The following is a 22,345-nucleotide window of genomic DNA, read 5'->3' on the forward strand; positions in this document are numbered from 1 at the left end:
GTCAAGAATTGGTCCCCGCAAGTGAGGATGAACCAGGTACACACACACACGCCTATTATCATTAGAATGAAAACACAGAATGGCAGTTGAAAAACAACCATACAGACTAATTAAATGAAAATGGACTGATAAAGGCATTTAAATTGCAGACACGTCCTTTGAGTATTAACATTGATTTAGTCTAAGCTTACAAAGCAGAATGTACATTTACCAAAGCCAGCAGTTAACTTTTAAGCAAAATCACTTCCTCTATCTGCATTCAAGTAAAACATTAGAACACAATGGGGTGTGAAGCAGTTTGATTTGCTCTGAAATGATCGTGTATTGGGCAGATTCTCTGCCGGCAGAGTTGCTCCAGCTGACAAAAAAATGCATAAAATAAAATGTCAACAAGGACAATGTCCAGACATGTTGAAACTGCAGATTGTATAGTCCTAACACATCCTGATGTGAAAGGATAGAAACAATTCCCTCTTCTGTGACCACAAGAAAGAGAGTTCACAAAGAGGTAGGAGGGCATAAACACTGCCTTTCCGAGATTCACAGTTGAGAGTTGAGTTGGTGTGAAATCCAACTGAAAAACAGGCTCCGTGGACAAATGAATCATTTCCCCTCATATCTGAATGAGTAGGCGAGCGCATATAGGACACCTATACATTATATACTTATATATTGAGAGAGTTAAAATTGGTATGCCTTAAGTCAAGACTGTGGCTCATAACTTTAAATGTGATGGGGGTAAGGAAAACTTTAAAAGGGAAGAATGGAAAAAAAAAAATTGATGTTGAGCGTAGGAATATATTTGATAAATACTTAAGCAGTGCACCTTCAGGGAAAACGGCCTCATGAAGTTGATCCTAACATTTCCTCCTGGTCTGGTCCAGAGAGAAGACAGCATCCAACGGCAGAGAGCTATAAACCCCACCTGAGAAGATAAACAAACACATTGAGTGAAGACTTCTCCCAAACAGGCTCTTCCCATGAGGAGGAAATTATGGAACCAGTATAATGAACAGGTGTTATTGTGCCTCTCTCAAGTGGGCACAACAACTGACAACTGCATGTACAGCGTGATGTGTGCTCTGTTTCTCCATGGCGGAACAAAATGATGGGAAGAGGGCTGTAATTAAGTGAAAGTTATACCAGCAGTTTCAATGTGCAAAACAACAGAGGGCATCACGAATGGAGGCTACCAGCAATCACAGTTACTCTGCAACCATTAGTGCTGGGCAGTGCACACTGTCTTCAATAGCATGACAATCACTACGATATACTTCCACTACCCATCACCACATTTTAAGAAACACAAAAAAAAAAATTCAGTCCAACACTCCTGGATAGAGCAGCAAACACATCCAATGAAAGTCCAAAGCCAAGAATTGGATGGTTCTCCAGAGAGTGATGAAGAACTTTGACACCCACGTCTGTTATAAAAAATAATGATAATGAAAAAAAAAAAGAAAGTCTGTCTTTTAAAGCAACACAGGAATGCAACTTTATCTCTATTATTCTTGTAACACAATTACTTGACATAAAAAGTGAAATGGTGACCAACTATATTGACAACAGCATATTTTTCCTTCCAAGACATTGGTTAGTATTAATTCTAAATATGATATGAATAGATATGAAAAGAAATTTGAGTACATCTGTCATTATTGGACGCAGTACGACTCAGATTATCCAAAAATGACACCCACATGTCTCAACGTCACATAAACCAAACATTTTTCACAGGAAGCATTAAGTAAATCTGTGAAAGTCTAGTCATTACAGCGTTAAGAATTATGAAATTTGAAACAGCTAAGAGAATAAATGTGAAGCGTTTATCACAAATCAAGATGGGAAAAAAGTCATGCTAAGATTCAGCTGCGACTCATCCATCAAATTTGTGCTTCTCTGTCTCTGAATGCCATCTTTATATTTAATGACCTTTAAGTAATGTGCTGCGGTCTGATTAGCAAAAGCAGTAATTATTGGTTAGACTTCTCCACCTCAGCTGGCTAAGAAACAAGCAGCAAAATATTGTGAATTACAGACTTGCTCATATTTCAGCGTGCCTCCACAACACTGACCTGGGAGTTCTTGGCAGGGACGCAGTCGTAAGACACGCCCACAGGTACCAGACTGACATCAGCCACAGAGCCCTCTTGGATGAGCTGCCTGATGCGAGCCACCCACTGACCACCTTCACCAGACTCTCCTGACACGCCGATGCTAATGGCCTGGCCTTCATGTAGCAGCTCCTGTAGCAGCTTAGGAGGACGGTACAAACAGGCAAATCGTCATGAACATGGCATGCACGAAGGACAAACAGCAGAGCAGAAATACAGCCACATGGAGGAAAACTCACACGTGGCATTCACACACACACACACACACACACACACACACACACACACACACACACACACACACACACACACACACACACACACACACACACACACACACACACACACACACACACACACACACACACACACACACACACACACACACACACACACACCTTTTCTGCTGCAAGTACCGTTGGCCCTTACATAAAATCTAATTACCATTGAGCAGAAGCTAAGCAGGCCTGAACTCGATAAACAATGAGGCAAATAAAACCAATAAACAAGCACGCTTTCTCAAACATAACCAGTAAAGAATCAATGAAGAAAAAGGCTCCACAGCCTCTTAAACAACATCTTGTAGTGTCACTGCTGCTGTCGCTGTGTTGATGAATGTCACACTGAAATGCTTTATTGAACTCTGTGGCTCCATATTGATCTTAATAAGGGCAATTACTCCAGCGAATGAAATGCATCTATAGATAGAGTGAAATAAAGCACTGCAAGACAAGACAATATTGATGAACAGGTGGAGATCACTGAACAGAAGAGCAGAACGCTAATGCTGTTATGTGGGGGAGAGCGAGGCAGTTTCTGAAGCATGAAACATCAATTTTTTTTAGAGAGGGCTGAGATTTGTATGAAGGAATTCTTCAAATGGAATAGGTTCCCCATAAACGCTGGCAGGCTGACACAATCAAACAAACCATTTTAACCTCCCTCCTGCCTCTCTCCCAAAGACTGCAATTTCAAGAGTAAAACTGAAACCCGGAGGCCATTTCAGAACGAACACAAATCTTAAAAGAATACTGACCAACAAGACACAGTTTTAAAAAGCAACCAACTCACACGGATGAACAACTTGACTCGTCGTAAGACGGACTGTTTGCTCAAGTCAACATCGTGAACATACAAGCAACTTGGTTTGTACCATTGACCCGGTAATATTATGTGTTAAGGAATGATTGTGACCTGAAATAAAGCTCATAGTGGAAATAAACAGTGAAATCGTCAACACATCCAAGGTGGGAGCATGTCTATGGATTGAGCAGATGTTTCCAGACTACAATGATTCAGAAAATATCTTGGATCTGCAATTTCTAACCTCACTGCTCGATAGATCCAACAGAAGTACTACTTCTGACTACGAGTATAAATGTTTTGATCGATGACTAAGCTTCTATCTTTAAGGGACAGTCAATAATGATCTACCTACTTTTCCTAAGGGTCACAACAGTCCAAGCAAGTTCTGAAGAAATGTATGGCGTCTAAACGTCAGCAAACAAACAGAAAAGTAACCATTAATATTCCCTTCTCCTGACAGCAAGAGCATCAAGCAGGAGGTGGGCACTGCATCTACACAGGCTGGCGAACAGCATCCTCTTTAATAGAACTGTACCAGGTGTCACAGTGCTTCACTGAAAAACCCCACATCAACGGATATAACAGGTTTCCTCTCACTTGCAATCAAGTTGTCAAAATGTTATAACTTACAGAGGTCATAACAGGTGAGTACAACCTGTTCCTCTCAGCTTCCTCTTCACATGCAGCAGATTTTGGCAAAAGAATAACGCCGAGCCTCTGAAGAGCCGACCTTCAGGACAGATATCACAAAGAGGTTACTTGCAATACTAACTTAAAAAAGGATACATAATGTTAGTTTTGTAGCACAATGTGAAATGAAATGAAATTGCGAGTGGCAGGGGGAAACCTAGAGACAAGTATTTGAAGAAAATGCTTTGAAGTTTCAAGTTTGGAAAGGGTTATTAACAGTCCTCAGTCGATCTTTGACTACAAGAATTAAATTGTGTCACATATGTAACACACCGTCCGACTAAATTAGAGAATGCGACCACTTTTGACAATTTGCTTGCCAGAAACTACATGAAATATTGTGCTTTGATAGTAAATTTGAATTGATTGAATTTTTTTCTACTATATAGTTTAGCAATTCAATAGAGTGTACTGTGTAGCAGCAAATAAATACTTTCAACTTCAATGCTGGTGGAGGACAAATCTTTATTATAAGCTCTGACTGCAGCACAATAACATTGCTTTACACAACACCACAAAACGGTGATCAGAGGACCTACAGTAAAGGCAATCACTGTTTTCATAGCAACCAAAAAGTCTCAAAATGAATGAGAAGTCTCAAATGAAAAATATTATATAACAATATAATTTAAAAAGAAGTCAGAGTTTTATCAAGTAAGCACACATCTGTGTGCAGACTGCAACATGCCTAGGGTTTGTACGGTTTGTTTGCTTGTTATCACAGTGGGACTTGCAGAACAGCTCGACAGCAGGGTTATGAGAGAGCGCGTTTACCTCAGGACGGGGCTGTTAATTTGGAGTGGGCAAACTGTGTAAGGCACTCGCAGGTTATGACAGAAGAGCACCAGAGGGATGAGAGCCCAGTCCCAAACGCTCTGACGCATGTACACATAGACCAGGAGACAGCCCTGAAAAAGCGAGGGGGGAAAGAAGCAAGTTGTTTTAACACGCCACTTCATTATGGAAACAACAGTGGAGCATATGGAGGTGATGCATAGAGAAACAGCAGGCTTTGGCTGGCGTATGTTTAATCAATAATGCAATGCAGACCAAAATCATCAGAAATAAGTGCTGAAAATACAAACAATTTAAAATGCATGTGCAAAACACAGGCTATATGGATGGAAATTGAATAAAAGGAACAGCAATAGTAGGTTCCGTGTTTAGCAGGCAAAGTTGTTCACCTTTGAGCTTGGGCTAATAGTCGAATGTAATTAAATACTCTCCAAACTGAAAAAAGCAACATGAACAACAAACAAAACACATAGGAAGGATATAAACAATAAATCACTTAGCCTTGGCTCACTAGACAAATTTTCTCCTCCCTGCACGCACAGACTTGCACCTTTAATGGCGCAGATTTTGTGAGCTCTTTTAATGGATCGCTTTGTATTTAAGCATGTGTCATGAATAAGCAGACATTTTAGTATATGCAAACCTTCAGAGTTCCTGCTAAACAACTGCACACACTCAGTAAAGTGACAGTAATTGTTTTACTGTTGAAGACAACTGAGCGTGGGGCAGTAATGGAAGCACATCACCATTGCTAAAGTCCATAGTTCCAAGACATTTGAAATGAGAATGATGATTAGATGACACATGTGAGGGTGATTCGGAATGCAATGTCTAAGGTGATATCTTGACAGCTTTCGCAGAATGGTAATGCTCTGCTCGACTTCACTAACACTGCTGCAGGATCATCATCATAAGAGGGTATCAACCTAATGCCCCATTATGGTGATGATGATCATTTTAGGTTTCTCATAAATATAATCCATAAATTTGAGTATGTGAGCTCTTCACAGATTTGGACCATTTTTAAGAAAATAAGTTCTTTGTGTCTAATGACATTTTTTAAATAAAAAATTATGGCTTAAATGACAACTGTGTCAACTGCAGGTGTTGAGAGGAAAAGAACAAAACTAAAGCCACAATCAAGAGATTGCAAGAAAAGGTTTTTAAAATTAGTATTATTATTTAAGTACATTCATTATAGAAATAAAATGATGTAAATTCAGTCTGTTGTTACAGTTGTAAATAAAATATAAACTATGGTAGGCATAGCAATGTTAGAGGGGTAGAGGTTTTCAGGATGATAAAAATGGCTGCATCACCAACTGAAATGCCAGTTATGAAGACATACACAAGCCACAAATGGGCAACCTTACTCTTCAGCAAACTCAAAGTTCCTTCACAACTGGGTATGTCTGGATCAGCTTTGACCGATTTCTCTCTCCAAACCACAGCAGCCATTCTGTTACAGCTGAATAATGGACTGATCTCACCACCCCACATTCACCCTTTAATGGATGTCCATCAAGAGCTACATTTTTGTTGCATTAATGGGATCCACACACTATTAGCCAGGGAACAAAGTAAGAGCAGCGTGTGCATGTGCCCATGTGTATGCGTCTGGTCATGTATCAGACCACGGCAAGCTCTGGGTTGGCAGTCTAATTTCCAACATTTAATTAAAACCCATGAAGGACTGTGGACCACATTATGAAAGACTCAATAATATAGTTAGACAGAGCAACAAACAATATAATACTTGACTGGTACTTCCCAACTTGTGCTCGAAATTGTACGAAATTTCAGCCAAAGCAAGTTCATTGAATCTATTCATGCCAATCATGAGCCAAAGCAGTATTAGCGTGACTCTTCATTATTTTCTTGTATTTATTTAGTCAACCGTGTAATTAAAATGCTGCAGTCTGAAGGAAAATTTTAAATATGTGAGGCAGCTTTCTGGAACTCCCTACACTGATGCATTTCAGATGAACAAAAATTGATTTCAATTACTCGTAAATGAGGACCAACAGCAATTACCAGCTCTGTCGCTTCATTTCAGATCCAACCTAAAGTTTCTTTGTCAATCCCCAAATGGCTTGTTGACACCACACTGCAGCAGTAAATAGAAACTTTTGAAGATTATCAGTCATTTAAAACGTGTTTGAAATCAAAGCGTGCATATTTCTGTGCACACATGTACCACGTGTACCAAGTAAAAACATGGTATATGTAATCTTTGGGTGGGCAATGTACAGGATTACATAACGCTGTTTCTATCATCCATCCACTTTTTATCCAGGGTTGGGTACAGCGGCAGCAGCAGAAGACCTCCACTCCAGAATACATGACAGACATAGACTCTCAAACATCTACCTCTGCCCGGGGGCCTCCTCTTGCTCTTGTGCCGAAGCCCCCTCAAATAGCTTCTCTCCATGTGGAGGAGGATTCTACTGTGATTCATATATCCATATGTTGCTGAGTGGGTTTACCTCTTGTGAAGCTCTGTGCAGAGCCAAAAGATGGTTGAGGTTGATTTCAACAGTGCCAAATGCAGATGCGAATGTCTTCAGCATCACCCAACACACGAATCTGGTGAAAGTCGGGGAGACATGTACATACAAAAATGGAATACTCATGAGCATAGATAAGGATTGGCAGAGACAATGTGCACAAGCAGATAATAAACAGATAGTGATGACGTTCTGATAAACTAGTTTCCTCTATCTTGATGTCCCCTGAAGGTAGCCTCAGCAGTTGGCATACAAGACGTTGTAAAAGAGAGAGGAAGAAAAGCACAGACTAGTAGAAGACACAGACTGAGGATCAAACTTGAAAAGCAATGAAGGAAAGTGAAGACGAGAGCTGCAGCTGTGGAAGAAATGCCAGAGAGTGAAAGGAGAGGGAAAATGATGTGATTCTGAAACAAATTTATAAAACCAACAGAGTCCAAGAACCTTCTGAAATGTGGCAAAATCTTTCACCCGACTTCATTGCAGATTCAAACAAACTTAAAAAACTGGATTAAAAAAAAACCTGGAAGAGCAAAAACATTTAACTTTTCTTTTATGATAAAAAAGATGTTTCTGCCTCTATTAAAGGGCAGAGCACGTAATCCTGTGGTGCATCAACAACAACAACAGAGTCTGATGATGAAGAGTCATGCATCATTCAGAGGTTCAGCACAAAATCCCTCTTGCCCATCATTCATATCACACATTTATGTTCACTCTTACTGTTGCATCTATTAATGCAATTGTGGGGGGCAGGCTGCAGAAAAGAGATGTTTTGATTCCCCCTTGAAGATAACTTAAAAAAGAGAGCATCAAAAGAATTGATACCTTTTCTTTTAAAGCAATAAAGTGTAAGATTTAGACATTAATACATTATTTTCATATTTCCTGAGATGACAGGTTTAGGTTTGAACAGTCAATCCTGGAGTCAGACTCTACAGCGCTCTGTTAAATGCTCCCTTGGCCTATGCAGCTTTCTCTGGGTCGAGCCGCCTGCAGGCGTGTTCTGAGAGTGGCGGCACAGGCCCAACTCCACCCACACCGCAACACTTTATGGCAGAACGGCAGAGCGACCTCAGCAGCGAGCTGAGTTCCTTTGTTTACATCATGACAGAAAAATGGAATGACAGAGCAAGATCTTGAGATTCAGTTACAACCTGGCAATAACTGAGAGCTACGAAAGGCTTTTCTTCTGATCCTGAAGTGGTGATGTTTCTACTCGACTTGTAAGTCAATTTTGTGTTCACTATTGTCTCTGTTGTGTTACCAAACAATTTTTAAGGAAACAAATGTGTATATGCTTGTTGTTTGTATATAAGTGTAGTATATATGTTTGCAGCAAAACAGATGAACAGCAGTGCTTAAATGGTGCCTAGATATACTTAGTGCATGGCAAAAGTAGATTTCAATGAAATGATTGCCAGCGAAAATGACTTGTTCATGTTCTAACATAATTAGCCGCTAGCAGCTAACGTCTGTTAGCGTTTATCAGAAAAATTGTCTATGTCTATTGTTTATGGTCCATCTGGTTTGGACAAGGGTAACATGCTATATCTTGTGTTCTATCTGTAGCTGCTGCGGCTGAGTCCTCTGATCTGCAGACCTGCTCGGAGCTGCTGAGAGACGCGACCAGCGCCACATTTCATCATCCCTGGCGATTGTTCTGGAACTCATTGAATAGTTTGACTCCACAGTCAACTCGAAATAAACATGTGAACGGACGTTTTGATGCTCACACTGTTCGCTGTTTGTCATGCTCCTTATTGAAACACGACAGTCATGATGTAATAATGATGAGCATGACGGTTTTCAGCATGTTTTTCACAGAAGAATCCCGTAAAAAACATCACAACGACTGATGTCCATTGCTCGCGGTGCTGGAGACCCAATTTATGACAGCTTGCAATTAAACTCATTTACCAGCGGCGCCGCCAAAAACAAATACTCTTTAACAACACATGGCCGATTTAAGACTTGCCAGACAAATAACAACTCAGAACTTTGATTTAAACTCGAGGCTCATCACGCTTTGTATTGACTGTATAATCAGAATGATTTAATCATACCTTTCACTGTGACAATCTAATGTTTAGCATGTCTGGCATACGCCATGAAATATCTCCCAATAATGGCGCCTCTAGATGATAATGTATTTATTATTTGTCAATGTTGCAGCAGAACAAAAATACAAAAACACTGCCAACACCCAACACCGATAAGCAATGCTTTCCATTATGATGCACTACATCTACAATAAAGCAACTTATGTGGTGCAGGCAATAAACCACATTTGTTTAATTTATGTACCCGCACCTGAGAAGTGCATAGGTCAAGCGACAGTGACTCGCTGCGTTGGATAATAAATGAATAGCGATTCAGGGAATCTAACATCTATACAGTAATAATTGAACATATGTGCATCAATGAAAACTTTTGCCACACACACCTCAAGAGTCCAGGCCAGATGCATGTGTCAACGAGGGGGAGGAAGAATGAGAGGTGGCTGATCTGCCCTTGATCGTCACCTTTCTCAGATGTGTTATGCCCAACAGCAAGGGCCTTCCTGACCCTGAAACACAGTGTAACAGGGCGGCTGAGTTCACAGAAAACCCAGCATCGCTGAAATGTTATGTAAAGTTACACCAGGCAGATGCGGACTCGACCACAGTCTTAATTCACTCAGCACAGCCCATATAGATAGCTTCTCCATCTTTGCTCCTATCGTTCGTTTTTTTTTCTTCCAGAACAGCAAGTACCTATTTTGTCTTTGGAATCAGTATCTATCAATCTACTGCCTGCAAGCACAGCTCTTCTTTCCACTCTGGTACCTGCTGCTCTCACAGACCCTCTGCACTCTGTTGTCAGCAGGGCTCGGGTGAACCTTGCAGCCTCTCACAAAAAGAACACAGCAAACTCTCCGCACCAGCCATCCCCGGTACCTGTGACAGAGAGGTACACGCTCAACTTGATGTGGATGGAAAAATTTCACAAGGATTTTTTAATTTTGTTGGGGTTCTTACCTCGTCTGACTTTCGTTGACACTAAGAATGTTACGGAAACCTAGAGTCAAGTTGTGATCCAACTTTTTGCGCTACAAGAAAAAAACAATATAGATTGATTTGAAGTCGGTATTTTACTGGAGGAGGTACTAAAACCAGGGGGCTCAACCTGATTTTAAAGGGTCTTGATATTGCTTTTCCATGTCGTCTACAGTACGCAGCAAGCAAAAACATCAGCTTAATATCCACTCATTAATCCATTTCACAGTAATTTCTTTTAAAAAAAATGGCCTACACAATGACTTATGCTTTACTCATTCTCCAAGTGATTCTCAAACAAGCACCTTCGTGTAAGCCACCTAGAGTCATGAGATCTATTATGCACCGCACTGTATAAATATCTCCACCACTGCACTGATGGACTTTATGGAGCGACCACTATACTGTGTTTTTTTTAGTTTCCAGTGAGAAGAGTAAGTGTGTTTTTGACTGTGAGAGAAAAGGAACGTGCATTTTCCTTGCATGTCTTTCCCATAAGACCGCACACCAAAGGCACAGTGGATTAAGTTTGTTCTTCAAGCAGCAACAAGATTTGACCAAGCGCATCAAACATAGTCCATCTCCCTCTGCAGCTGCAGTTTATAAATGCCACATACTATAAAGCAGAGCGTGCATTTTAAACATAGGCCTTCATTCAAGAAGCTAGTTTGCCCACAGAAATCTGTATATGTTTAAGCCACAGGGTTCTGAGAGCGAGAAATGAGTAGCGGTTAGCCCTGAAATGACAGTGTGAGTATCCAATCACAGGACGCGTACAAGTCACGTTCGACGTGAGGCTAGCCAGATGGCCTTGCGGTCCCAACTCCTGATTTGATTGGCTGTCGCAACTATCCATCAACTATGTCTGTCCGTTCACTCTGAGCGCACCTGTGCCTGCACTGTTGCTGCTGAAGGCCTTAACTGATTTCACCCGACATGACAACACAAGCTAGCTGAATTCTGATTGGATAAAAATTCTAACCTAGAAAAACAAAACCGGGTTATACTATGACATGAGTATGATTATGATATCAACTATATGTAATATATATTTGGGGAAAATGCATTAATAATGAAATTCACTTTTGTCATAAATATTCTCATGGTTTTTGGTTATGCAGAGAAGGCCTTGCTGGCGGTGATGCCCGCCACTGCTATAAAGCTTTTGGAACAAATAAAACAATAAAATGTATGTTGTCTACATTCAGAATAAGGAAGAATAAACTAACTGAGGGAGTAAGAGAGCATTTCCACATAAATACAATGTTTCTGAAATCACAGTCTCGAGTCTCTGAGTGTGATGTCACATGGTTTCGAGGTGATGTGTGGAAATCTTACCCATGTGCCATGCCAGTGAGAAACTGGAATGCAGTCGAAGGCAAGTTCCTGTTGCTCTCTCTTTTCAAAACAGTGTTTCGAGTAAAGCGGCCATTTTTTTTCCCAAAATTTAAATGAAATATAACTTCGCAAAAACAAATGTTTAAAAATGTATTTTGATGAGAAGCTACTCCATGGGTATGATATTCGAGAAAGAAAGAAAAAAATACACAACTTGGCTTTTTATGCTTTTGTTCAAACAGAACTGTGGTTTCTAATCAGCCTGATATGCAAAAAGAATGGGAATAAATAATCTGGGCTGGCACCAAGGTGTCACGAAGGTTACTGCATCAGCATTAATGAAAGACGCTTCAACTTTTCAACCATGACCCACTAGGGATTACTATGTTTGGAATTTCTATGCGCTCTGGTCATTAATGAGGAATTGAAATGCACATCTGACTGGGTGTCTATGAGGTGACCTGTGTCGCAGTGTCAGTGAGACTGAAGTGCCCCTCTTTAAACATGAATGTGAGGGATAGACAGTCACCGACCATGGTTTTTAAAATAAAAAAGATCATTTCAGGCTGCTCATACTGTCGCTCAATACTCACCAGACTATCTGGCGTGCACTGGTGGCAGCACTGGTCCACTCTGGGTCTGAACTTCCCAAAACTGGGAAGCGAAATCTTCAGCTTTTTCAAGAACTTCAGATTTTTGGATGTCTACGAAAACAAACAAACAAACAACAAACAAGCACGATGATCAATGTTCCATCTGATTCTTCATGTGTCTGAGCGAATACTGAATCTATTTAAGTGATTAGTCAACTGACAACTGTCATGGTTTTGAAATGTTTAGAACAGTGATATATATATATATATATATATATATATTATATACTAATATTATATATTAGTGGTGGGACTTTAACTAGTTAATTACGATTAATAAATCACAAATGAATTTAATTTAATTTAATTTAACAGTTTGCTCCCCAGACAACACGGAACGTTAGTAAGTGCACAAGTTTCTGGTCCACTGATCAGTCTGATGAACAAGACACGTCGCAGCTAGGGTGATAACAACAACAACAAACATGGAGGAATCCCTGAACAAAAGCAAATAGATTGCTTTGTTTTTGTTTGCTTTTGTTCAGGGATTCCTCAACGTTTGTTTTTTGCTACACAATGGCCAGGTTTCCACTACTCTGAATGTACTTGAAATTCTTAAAGAATTGAAATTGTTATACAAATATTTTGAAGACATTAAAAGAGCTTTAGTTTAAATAAGGTGATGTAAAAAACATGAATCGAGCCACAATCATGATTTATTGTGCTATTGTCAAACTGATGCAAAATAAACAATATTTTGTTGTCCATCATTTGATTCAATAATATACCAAATTCATTCAAATTGAAAAATGTGGTTTCTTGTGGCAAATATTCTTTATATATATATATATATATATATATATATATATATATATATATATATATAAATGATCTCTCTCTCTCGCTCTCTAAATTCTCTGTAGCAATCCATGATTCGTTGCACCACATGATTGGTAGAAATGCCGGCTGGGAACACGAACAGCGCACTATGCGCTGAAGATTATTGGTCTTTATGTCTTGAAGGCAATAAGTACATTTCCTAATAAAAAGCCATACATACAGACTAGCCACACTGTTGTTTAAACCACAGGGTTCGGACTGTGAGAAAACAGGAAGCAGCTTCAGCAGTGTGCAACTTTTGCCCACACGTGCAGCTTAGAGGGGCCATTGACTTGATTCAAGGAAAGTCTTTGTCACACTGCAATTCCCATCAGATGCCGCAACATCAAGTGATGGTGATCATGAAGCCCATTGGCGGTCTTCTTCCACTTCATGTTTCAACTGGTAACTCGGGTTTTGATATACCTGTAAAGCTTCATGTTGTTTCTTGCTAGGGTTGAGTACAAATAAGGCCTGAACGAATTGGATAACGAAATTTCATATGGCGATATCGCACGGCAGATAGCACCATATCGAGATGATATAGAGCTGCCAGGATCAGTTGACACATCGTGATTACGTCCACAAGCAAAAGCTACAGATTTAATTAATTTCTTTTAAGTTTAGCTTTTCTCTCAGACCTGCCGCACACACTGTCTTGTCTGACTTTCAGTCCTTGACGCATATGCGCAGTGGCGGTAATGAAGGTGTGCCAGTCATCCTCCCACACAAACAGTGTCATGTCACATCAACAGCGAAACTTTGAATGATGCTCCTTTAACTTGACCACAAACCCTCTCCTGCATGACTGCTGTTTCTCTCAATACACTCTTTGTGAAGTGGAATTGCTTCAGGTGATGGAAGTAGTTTAATGCTGCTGCTCTGATTTGATGCGATTATTGCGAGACACGACCTGCACGACACCTTGCTCTGCACCCTCAATTTGAATCCTCCATGTTAAATCAGTTGAACGTGCAGCCTGCCCAGATTGTGCACTCCGCACTCATGTATGTTATACTCTCCGCTCTGTATGCTGTCTGTATGCTAAGTGTCTGTCTACCTTGCTGCACTTCTTCCCAGGTGGTTGTCATTGGCCGACTTCAGTTGTCAACCAACCTCGACTTTACATAACAGAATAAGTGGGGGAAGATTTGATATCTTTGTGGGGGTAATATTGTGAATGTTCTAAATTTTTCAAATTGCGATATAGATACAACACTATCACTTTGATATTGGTTCCAGAATTATGCATTTTTAATACAAATTTTACATAAAAAGTAAAAAAAAAAGTTTGTCCTACATAGATTTGTTTAATACGCTTGATGGCAAAAATAACAGTTGAAGGCGGCGCATGTGAAAGAACTTTTTTACACCTGACCAGCGTGTAATCTCTGCAACAGCACTCAGTTTTTCTTTCCTGTGATGCATGTGTCGCATGCGTGACCCCTCCCTATAAAAAAGAAAGTAACCAGGTCCATAACGTGACAGTCTCCACTCGCTGAGCATTCTGCTGCGCATATATCGATGTTATTATGAGAAATATCCTTGGTTCTTGCGTGTAAGAGTTGGAAACGGTTAAAATGCCATAATGAATGTGTGAGACTTCAGAGCCCTGCTTCCGGGTACCGAAACAAGGCATCAAATAACGGTGCATATTTTGATACCAGCTATGACCAAAATATTTCGGTTGATTCCATAAAAGAACAGAAGTTATACCTTGCCCTATATTCTAGCTACAATTCTTCTGTCAAAGATCACCCCAGTTAGTCGTCTCCTCCACCAGTAAGGGTTCTCAAAAAAGGCATGGAGTGAGACGGTGCTCATGAGTTATCAGATGGTGACCACCAAAAGCAGATGCTAATGAAGTTTCCAAATTTGCTTTTATTGTTATTTCTTGTCTATTCAGTAATTTTATTGGTAAACATAGGCCCATAGACATTGTGAAGTATGTGGGCATAATGCAGATCTGTCACCCATGAGGCTTTTACAACTTGTGTTTAGCGCCTTTGTCTTTGAAATGACTTAACTGCTGCTCGGAGGGCAGGAATAAGACTAAGATAAGTGTTTAGTTTAATAAATCCTTCCTACAGTAAATCTGTAGAGGTCATCTTCAAAAAAAAAAACAGCTGAGACTGTGCAAATAAATAAACAAGCAAAGGATGTCAAACTTTGGCACAACTGTGTTTCTGCTCCCTGCTTCCCCGTCTTTCATTCTGAATAATTCAGGAGACGCAGATGCAAGTTTTGATTGTTTGTGGTACTGCTCCCCACGTCAGGTTGAAGTTATTTGAATAGAGCAGATTTGAAATGTCAGTTCAAGGGAAATCTATGTTGCGTCTTTCTCGTGCTTATTTTTATATGGTTTAATCAGTACAGCAACAGTATGTACTGTATATGATGACATCATCAAAGCTGTTTACAGAACAAACTTATGAACAATCTAGCTGGTCCTCATCTCTGTACTCATAACAACAGAGGTTGATCTAAATAATAAGTTACTTTTCAACAGCAAATTACTGCATGATCAGGGCGGAAAATGTTGACTTCAAGGGCCCGTAAGATTCAAAACTGACTTTTATTTTGGAGCCTCAGTATGCACGAAGGGGGCGCGGTCATTGTCCAGGCAGTGCAAATCAGGGTGAGCAAAAGCGCTGTGAGAAGTGATCCACTTCTACTCCACATAACTTAAGATTTATGGACCATGGTATTATAAGGAAGTTACTATAACGCTCCTGTGGATTGGATTGAAAAGCTCCTGAAAGGAGAACAATAGTGGACCTTTAAACAGCTTCATATCTTCATATCTTTTGAGAACGAGTGTGGCCATCAGTGCGTATACGATCCCATGTTACACTGATTAAAGACAGAATACCTTCATTTGTGAATTGACCGATGACTTTCTTGTGATCAATGACAGCATTTGACTGATTATGATCGATTCCAGGAAGTGGAACTTAAATCAGAGCGTTGCCAGAGGAAAATCAATTAACAGACAAGAGATTGCATTAACAACACTGAAATCAAATGATCGATTGTTTAAAGGAGTAAACTTACTGGAAGACAAGAAGAAACTACAGAGAGAGAAGTGTTGGACTGAACAGACGTTTTTTGTTCTTCTTGGGAAATACCCCCTGTTGGTCAGGAAATATTCTTCTCATGTTTGCTCATGCAGACAAAACAAATGACGAGATTGACGCAGTTTTCAAGTATGTAGGCAGACAAGTGTGGGCAGACAAAACTGGCCCTTTGCCTAGAGTAGCAGAAGATTATTCTTAAAAACCCAACTGTGATGTGCTATATTAAGATTATATTAGAATAGTAGGATCAAAGGGATTTAGGGGGAAGGGATTTGCCAAGTTTAATCTGAATTCATCAATAAAACAGGATCAATAGCACATGAGTGCATTGTTGCTTGATTGTGTTCTTTGCATTTCAAGAGCACGTCTGTTTAAATGTCACACAAACTTGGACATCGGGAAAATAAATTCCTGCACTGTTTTGTGGGAAGAAATTCAGAGTTCAGTGGACAGGAATGCCAGCAAGATGGTAATTGTTATTCCTGAAGTGAGAACGTGAGTAGAAATAGCAATTCATATAAACAGAATTGAACTCAAACTCGGTACCGGTAGTTAAAAGAGTGGCATCAGCACGTCTCAACTTCAGCATAGGAGAAAAAAACGTATCCTTGTGTGTCTTTTGGTTTATACATGCCAAACAAAGCTATCTGTGGCCCAGATGGCAAACCATGGGAGTATGTCATTGTGGAGTATTTTTAAAAATGAATTCATTAGAGAGGTTTGATAAGAGACAGACAGGATTACACAACTGCTTGGTGGACTTTTAATCAAAATAGAAAATCAATGTATTATTTCGAGAAAGACTTTGGCACAAGGCATTGAATTAAGATTTACTTCAGCCTCAACAGTCAGCCGGGGTTTTACTTGAGAGGCAAGAATGGAACCATTAAATGAATTTAAATTGAAACTGATGTGCTGCAATTCGTGTGGAGGATATTATGACCGACACAATCAAAAGATAAAGAGATTGATGAACAAAAGTACTGACAATCATTCTGCGGATGAGTGTGCGGTTGCTAAGCGACAGATGGGAAAGAGAACAGGGCGGCATGGCCAGTCAATGTCATGAGAAGAGAAGCACCGGTGACACTCTCTATGACAGTAGTGGACCGCGAGGTTAGTTGCGATGAGAATCAGAGCGCTCCATTAACAAGAGACACGTAAAAGCCTAGTGATTCTGATTCTGTAGCGGAGCTTGTGCTTTAAGGGTCGCAGCAGACATTTTTCAATATTTTTCACACCTAAACAAAGCTTTTCTTTCTCATTTGTCTTGGCACGCGGAGCTAGAGCAACATTTTGATGGCTGTCAAGTAGACTTTTCTTCTGCCTTCCATGTTGCATTAAGCTTTCAATTGAATTAAATGTTTCTCCATTTCTCCATTTTCTGACACTGTAGGAAGCGCTTCACCGGACTGTCAGACTGAAAAAGACACAGAGCTTCTCACGGTTCCGCTCTGACAAAATGGTTTGATGTTACTTGATGTATCTAGAGCAGGATTCCTGCTACATCCGGCGTGGTGCCGAGCATGTATAGAAGAGAATGGGCAAAAGGAGAAGCCGCTGGGCAGCATGAGGTTGTTTGTGTCGTTTGGAACAAAAAGAAATATAAAATTGAAAAATGTTGGGTTTGGGGGAGCTTGACTCAGAACTTGTCCTGGTCAGAAAATGCAGGGGAAATGTTTATTAATGCGTCAGCATGCCACACAAAGCTAACTTCAACGTCAACAATGGGCAAAAAGGTCCTCTTTTAGGACTGAGTCTGCAGGCTATAGCCACTTACTGAAGTTAATCCCATGACATCTAAAGCCAAATAAGTACCATTAGATCGATTTAACAGAAGACAGTTAACTCACTGAAGAGAACACATTTTAAGAACGCTAATAAACAGTAATAAGTCTCACACCATTTTCCATCTTTTTAGAAACTTCTCCGATGGGATTAGTTGGCTATCTGCTTTCACTACCCCAAAACAACAGCAGTGAACTTAATTGATGCCATTATTTCCTTCACTTGTTTCTTTCAGAGTCAGAGCGATTAACTTTCACTGCATGCCACAGTATTCTTCTGTGAGAAACATCAAACGGAATAGAACACATGTGGTTGTGTTGTGTTTACCTCTGGCTGAGAGAAACAAAGAATGTGGAATTAGTGCATGCAGACAAAATAAACACTATTCTTACTATGGGTCTACTCCCTGGCTTTGATGAAACCACCAGGTCCATATTTATTCCGTCGTGCCTCTCCTGCATCATTTTGAGACCCCTGCGGAATATCGGTCGGAAACCTACCAAAAAAACAGAGCAGATGAACACTGTCATTTGAATTGATCAAAAACTGTTTGTGGTAATCGTGACCAATTATTCACCACTCAATGTCAACAACTTCCAAAACATGCTCCGATGACCATTCTTTATCCACACTATCTGCCACAAAAATGATTTTATCCCTGGTTTGTGCACAGGTTGACAATATTTGTCACCACTTCAGCAACCTGTGCCCAAAGCATCAAATTACCGTTTTATCCCTCCCCCAGCATGGATTACCTCAAATTCCTGACCTTCCTTTCATTATTTTCAATTTAGAGGGCAGTCGATTGTTGCTGCCTGTTACTTTGATGCAGTGTTTCCTTTGTCAAGACCAGAACTCAACTTTTGTTTCAAAAGTTGGGCTCAGTATTCAGGCAGGAATATAGGGAGCAGCACAGCCATTTAGAGGTTGAGGTCACCTGCTGCACAGTGATGTACAGGTGTTGAAAGGACACAGTAGAGCAGGATAAATCCTGAAAAGCTGAGTCCATGGCCATCAACTGAAGAATTACTCCCTCGTAACTAAAGCCGGTACCTTTGCCAAATGAAAGCTAACAACAAAGGTCATGCTGTAATTTCATATAACTTGTAGGTCAGATAAGAAATGGTGATGAAACTTCAATCAGTCATTACTTGCCATTAGGATTGATTTAATAAAACTGACTTCATTAAAGTTCCAGACAAAACAACAGGAGCACGGTCAAGGAAATGCTGTATAAGAGCGCCATAATAAGTTATTAAAAAAAATAAAATAAAAAAGAATGATTCATTAATTATGGTGCAAAATTCATTAATCGAATTATTCTTTGATTTTAATCTCACATAAAAATCAAATCGAATACTTTTCAATTTGTGGTATTTGAACTAGTGCTGTCAGTCGATTAAAAAAATTAATCGAATTAGTTACAGGATTTTGTAATTAATTCATCGAATTAATCGCATTTTCATGTCATATCTGCTAAAGGTCTCCTGATAAAGAATTTCAGTTCTAGGATATTAAAAAATTGTATACAGTAAGAAGAGAAGATTTGAAATCCTTTTTTTTTTTTTTTTTGGTGAACTGTGCTTCATGAATGAAATCCAAAAGTAAAGGTCAAGCACATCAGCGCTAACCAGTTAGGCCAGGTGCATTGTTCAAAAATGTATAACAAATACAGCAATACAGTGAAATAAATAAAATAAAGCTGTCTTCAAAAATGTAAAACAGACACAGCAATACAGTCAAATAAATAAAATAAGGCTGTTTTAAAAAATGTAATACAAATACAGTAATTCAGTTAAATAAATAAAATTCTGAAATAAAATAAGGCTGTCCTAAATAGGTACTTAAGCTCAATATAGCAATTCAGAAATGAATAATAGAAGTATAACACGCCTCTATGGGTCCTTCAATGGGCCAAAATTCAAATGCGCAAGCAATGGCTCGCCACCGTTGATACTCATAATTAATTGCATTAAATTGCGGCGTAATTAATTAATCGAATGAATCCGTTAAAATGACAGCACTAATTTTAAGTTAAATTTACATTACTATGGTTAGAAGACTTTTTTCCAAGCATTTGACATACTGTATGCCACCAATCAGGGAGCATATTGCTTTGTTCTTTGACAATCACCAAATGATTACAAAATGAAGCAAATCAGGGATGTGTCTAAAGTTCACGCACAATAAAACAGTAAGAACACATTTCCGCGCAACAATACTGAACACTGAACTGAACCTGTTGCTTGTTGTATCAGCACATTAAATAAATGGAAATAGATCCATCAACATAAATGCAATAAGTGAGCACATCAAAAGTTCTAAAATTCTTAATAATAACAAAATTAAGTGCTGAAATAATACCAAATTACCTCCCTTAATTCTGTACCCATCTTCTACAAACTAAAATGTTCCCAGGCTCAAGACAGTGTGAAATAAATTATTTTAGTATATAAAAAAAAAGATGAACACAAGGTGATAGCGAAAAATGAAAACTGAATGAATTTGAGTTTGAGATGTTTCACAAGCAAATACAGTGGTACCTCGGTTCTTGACCACAATCCGTTCCAGACAGCCGTTCGAGAAGCAATTTGTTCGAAATCCGAATCGATTTTTCCCATTAGAATTAATGGAAAAAGAAATTATGCGTTCCAAGCCTTAAAATAGTCTTTTGTAGGAGTGAATGTACAGTCGAGTGTCTGCTGCAGGTGCGCTGTTCGTCTATGTGTGTGGCCGCTGCATGTGGGAGGGGTTGCCGAGTGAGTGACGTCTCTCCAGAAGTGAAGAGGTGCCCGGTGCGTGTCCAGCTCTGAATGTGCGCTTCTGTGCAGTTTGGCTGTGACAAAGTCATAAACCAAGTCACGCTCTGTCCCAGACTCGCCTCATCCCTGTCCCAGCTCCAGCCCACAACAGGACATCAAACCCTGGAGTGAGCGCTCCAGCCTCGGAGGTGTGGAGAGCGAGCACCTCCCCTGTGACACTCTACCACAGTCCAGTGTGGAGACAGGAAAGGTTTTACACCTCAGTATGAAGAAAAAACACTCAGTAAATGTAGCCAACGGGACACGCCTGCATACATACAGACATGCATTTTTTCCGGCTTTTTTCGGGGGCGTTCAAGTTCTGGATTTTCGTTCGAAATCCGAAGCAAAAAAATCTCAAAATTTTTGTTCGAACTCCGATTTGGTCGAAAACCGAGGTACCACTGTACAAGATTCAACCATCCCACTTATAACAGCTCAGAATTATTACAACACAAAGTTTTAAGATAAACTGCTGTCACGTGGAACATTCATTGGCAGTAGTTCCTATTAGTGGTTAAAACTATCTGATTCCATCCTTTCATGAGTGTCAAGGGGAGATGTCTCCTCTTTGTGTGTAATCCTACTCAACCCCTTTGGCTAATTAAAACCAAAGTATTCCCAAAGGCCTGATGATCCATTTCTTCTATCCCAAGTTCCCACATTCATTATCAAATCCAGTGAGAATACCGTCACTGATAAAAGAAGGGCGCAGCTTTCAGGTACTGGGGTTGATGGAGGAGACAAGGTAGTAGAAATTCGGTGACTAAAGCATGTAGAAATGTAAATTACACAAGCAGGGAATCAGCTCTAATGGGGTTATATAAGCCACTCCAGAGGGAATTCACAACCAAATGGGAACAGATAAAGGCAGCAGTAAGCCAAGGCCAACCTGCGTAACACCACATCGTGTTTCGTACGGTTGGCTCTCTCCCACACTCTCAGTACATGATGTAGACAGATGAAAAGAAAAATAATAAATCTCACACATGCCCACATATCTTCTCCCTGCTGATGTTGATCGATCGGTTAGAGCTGCTAAATGATACAGCACAAAGGTCATTAGGCTGCACATTCTAAATAAATTATCACACAAAGAAAACAGAGTAGAACCCAGCACAATACACATCGGGAACAAAAAAGACCATCGATAGCATGCTTACAATAGGCAGCATGGCTCAGTGGTAGAGTTCAGGTTCCATCTGCAGCAAGGTTTTTATACATGCGTCAAAATATCATTTTTGATGTTTGTAATTTCAAAGTCAAAAAGCTGTTTTAAATTGAATGATTGACAAGGACTACAAAGTACAACAAAAATGAATGATGATCCATGCTGTCACTGTTGATGTGCCCAGATGTCCCTCAGTTCATGAGTTTGTCCTTAAGTTGACAGTTTTATTCATCTAAGGAGTTCATTGGTGTTTAAGTACATGGGAAAATCTTAGGATTTACAGATTCTGATGGAAATAAAAGTTCTGGTTTAGCATGAAACTTTGACAGAGCTCCATCGAACATGAGTAGTTTTCAGCAAAACCTGCAATCTTGGTCTTTTTTTTTAATGTTGAGCTCTCGGGTTATGCATCGTGTAGGCTTTTTTTCAAAAGCGAAATTTCACGGAACAGGAGAGTATTGTTGTTTC

The 22,345-nt window shown here is 39.8% G+C and overlaps 1 protein-coding gene across 10 annotated transcripts in view; it reads right to left on the minus strand.

The window, feature by feature from the left end:
• gpat2 (glycerol-3-phosphate acyltransferase 2, mitochondrial) overlaps positions 1-22,345 on the minus strand; it is a 97,954-nt gene that overhangs the window by 28,000 nt on the left and 47,609 nt on the right. For all 10 annotated transcript variants that reach the window (XR_008415609.1, XR_008415610.1, XR_008415611.1 and 7 more), the window contains 10 exons: positions 18,298-18,401; positions 12,162-12,272; positions 10,213-10,283; positions 10,021-10,131; positions 9,639-9,761; positions 7,172-7,271; positions 4,665-4,798; positions 3,831-3,930; positions 2,076-2,255; positions 827-925 (listed from right to left, as the gene is read on the minus strand). Coding sequence is in view for 6 of the 10 variants with exons in the window: in XM_053871853.1 (XP_053727828.1) it covers positions 827-925; positions 2,076-2,255; positions 3,831-3,930; positions 4,665-4,798; positions 7,172-7,271; positions 9,639-9,761; positions 10,021-10,131; positions 10,213-10,283; positions 12,162-12,272; positions 18,298-18,369 (1,101 nt within the window). In the remaining 4 variants the exon portion in view is untranslated. The remainder of the gene's footprint in view (positions 1-826; positions 926-2,075; positions 2,256-3,830; positions 3,931-4,664; positions 4,799-7,171; positions 7,272-9,638; positions 9,762-10,020; positions 10,132-10,212; positions 10,284-12,161; positions 12,273-18,297; positions 18,402-22,345) is intronic.

This window comes from Synchiropus splendidus, chromosome 7 (genome assembly GCF_027744825.2).
Source record: "Synchiropus splendidus isolate RoL2022-P1 chromosome 7, RoL_Sspl_1.0, whole genome shotgun sequence".
NCBI classification, from domain to species: domain Eukaryota; kingdom Metazoa; phylum Chordata; class Actinopteri; order Syngnathiformes; family Callionymidae; genus Synchiropus; species Synchiropus splendidus.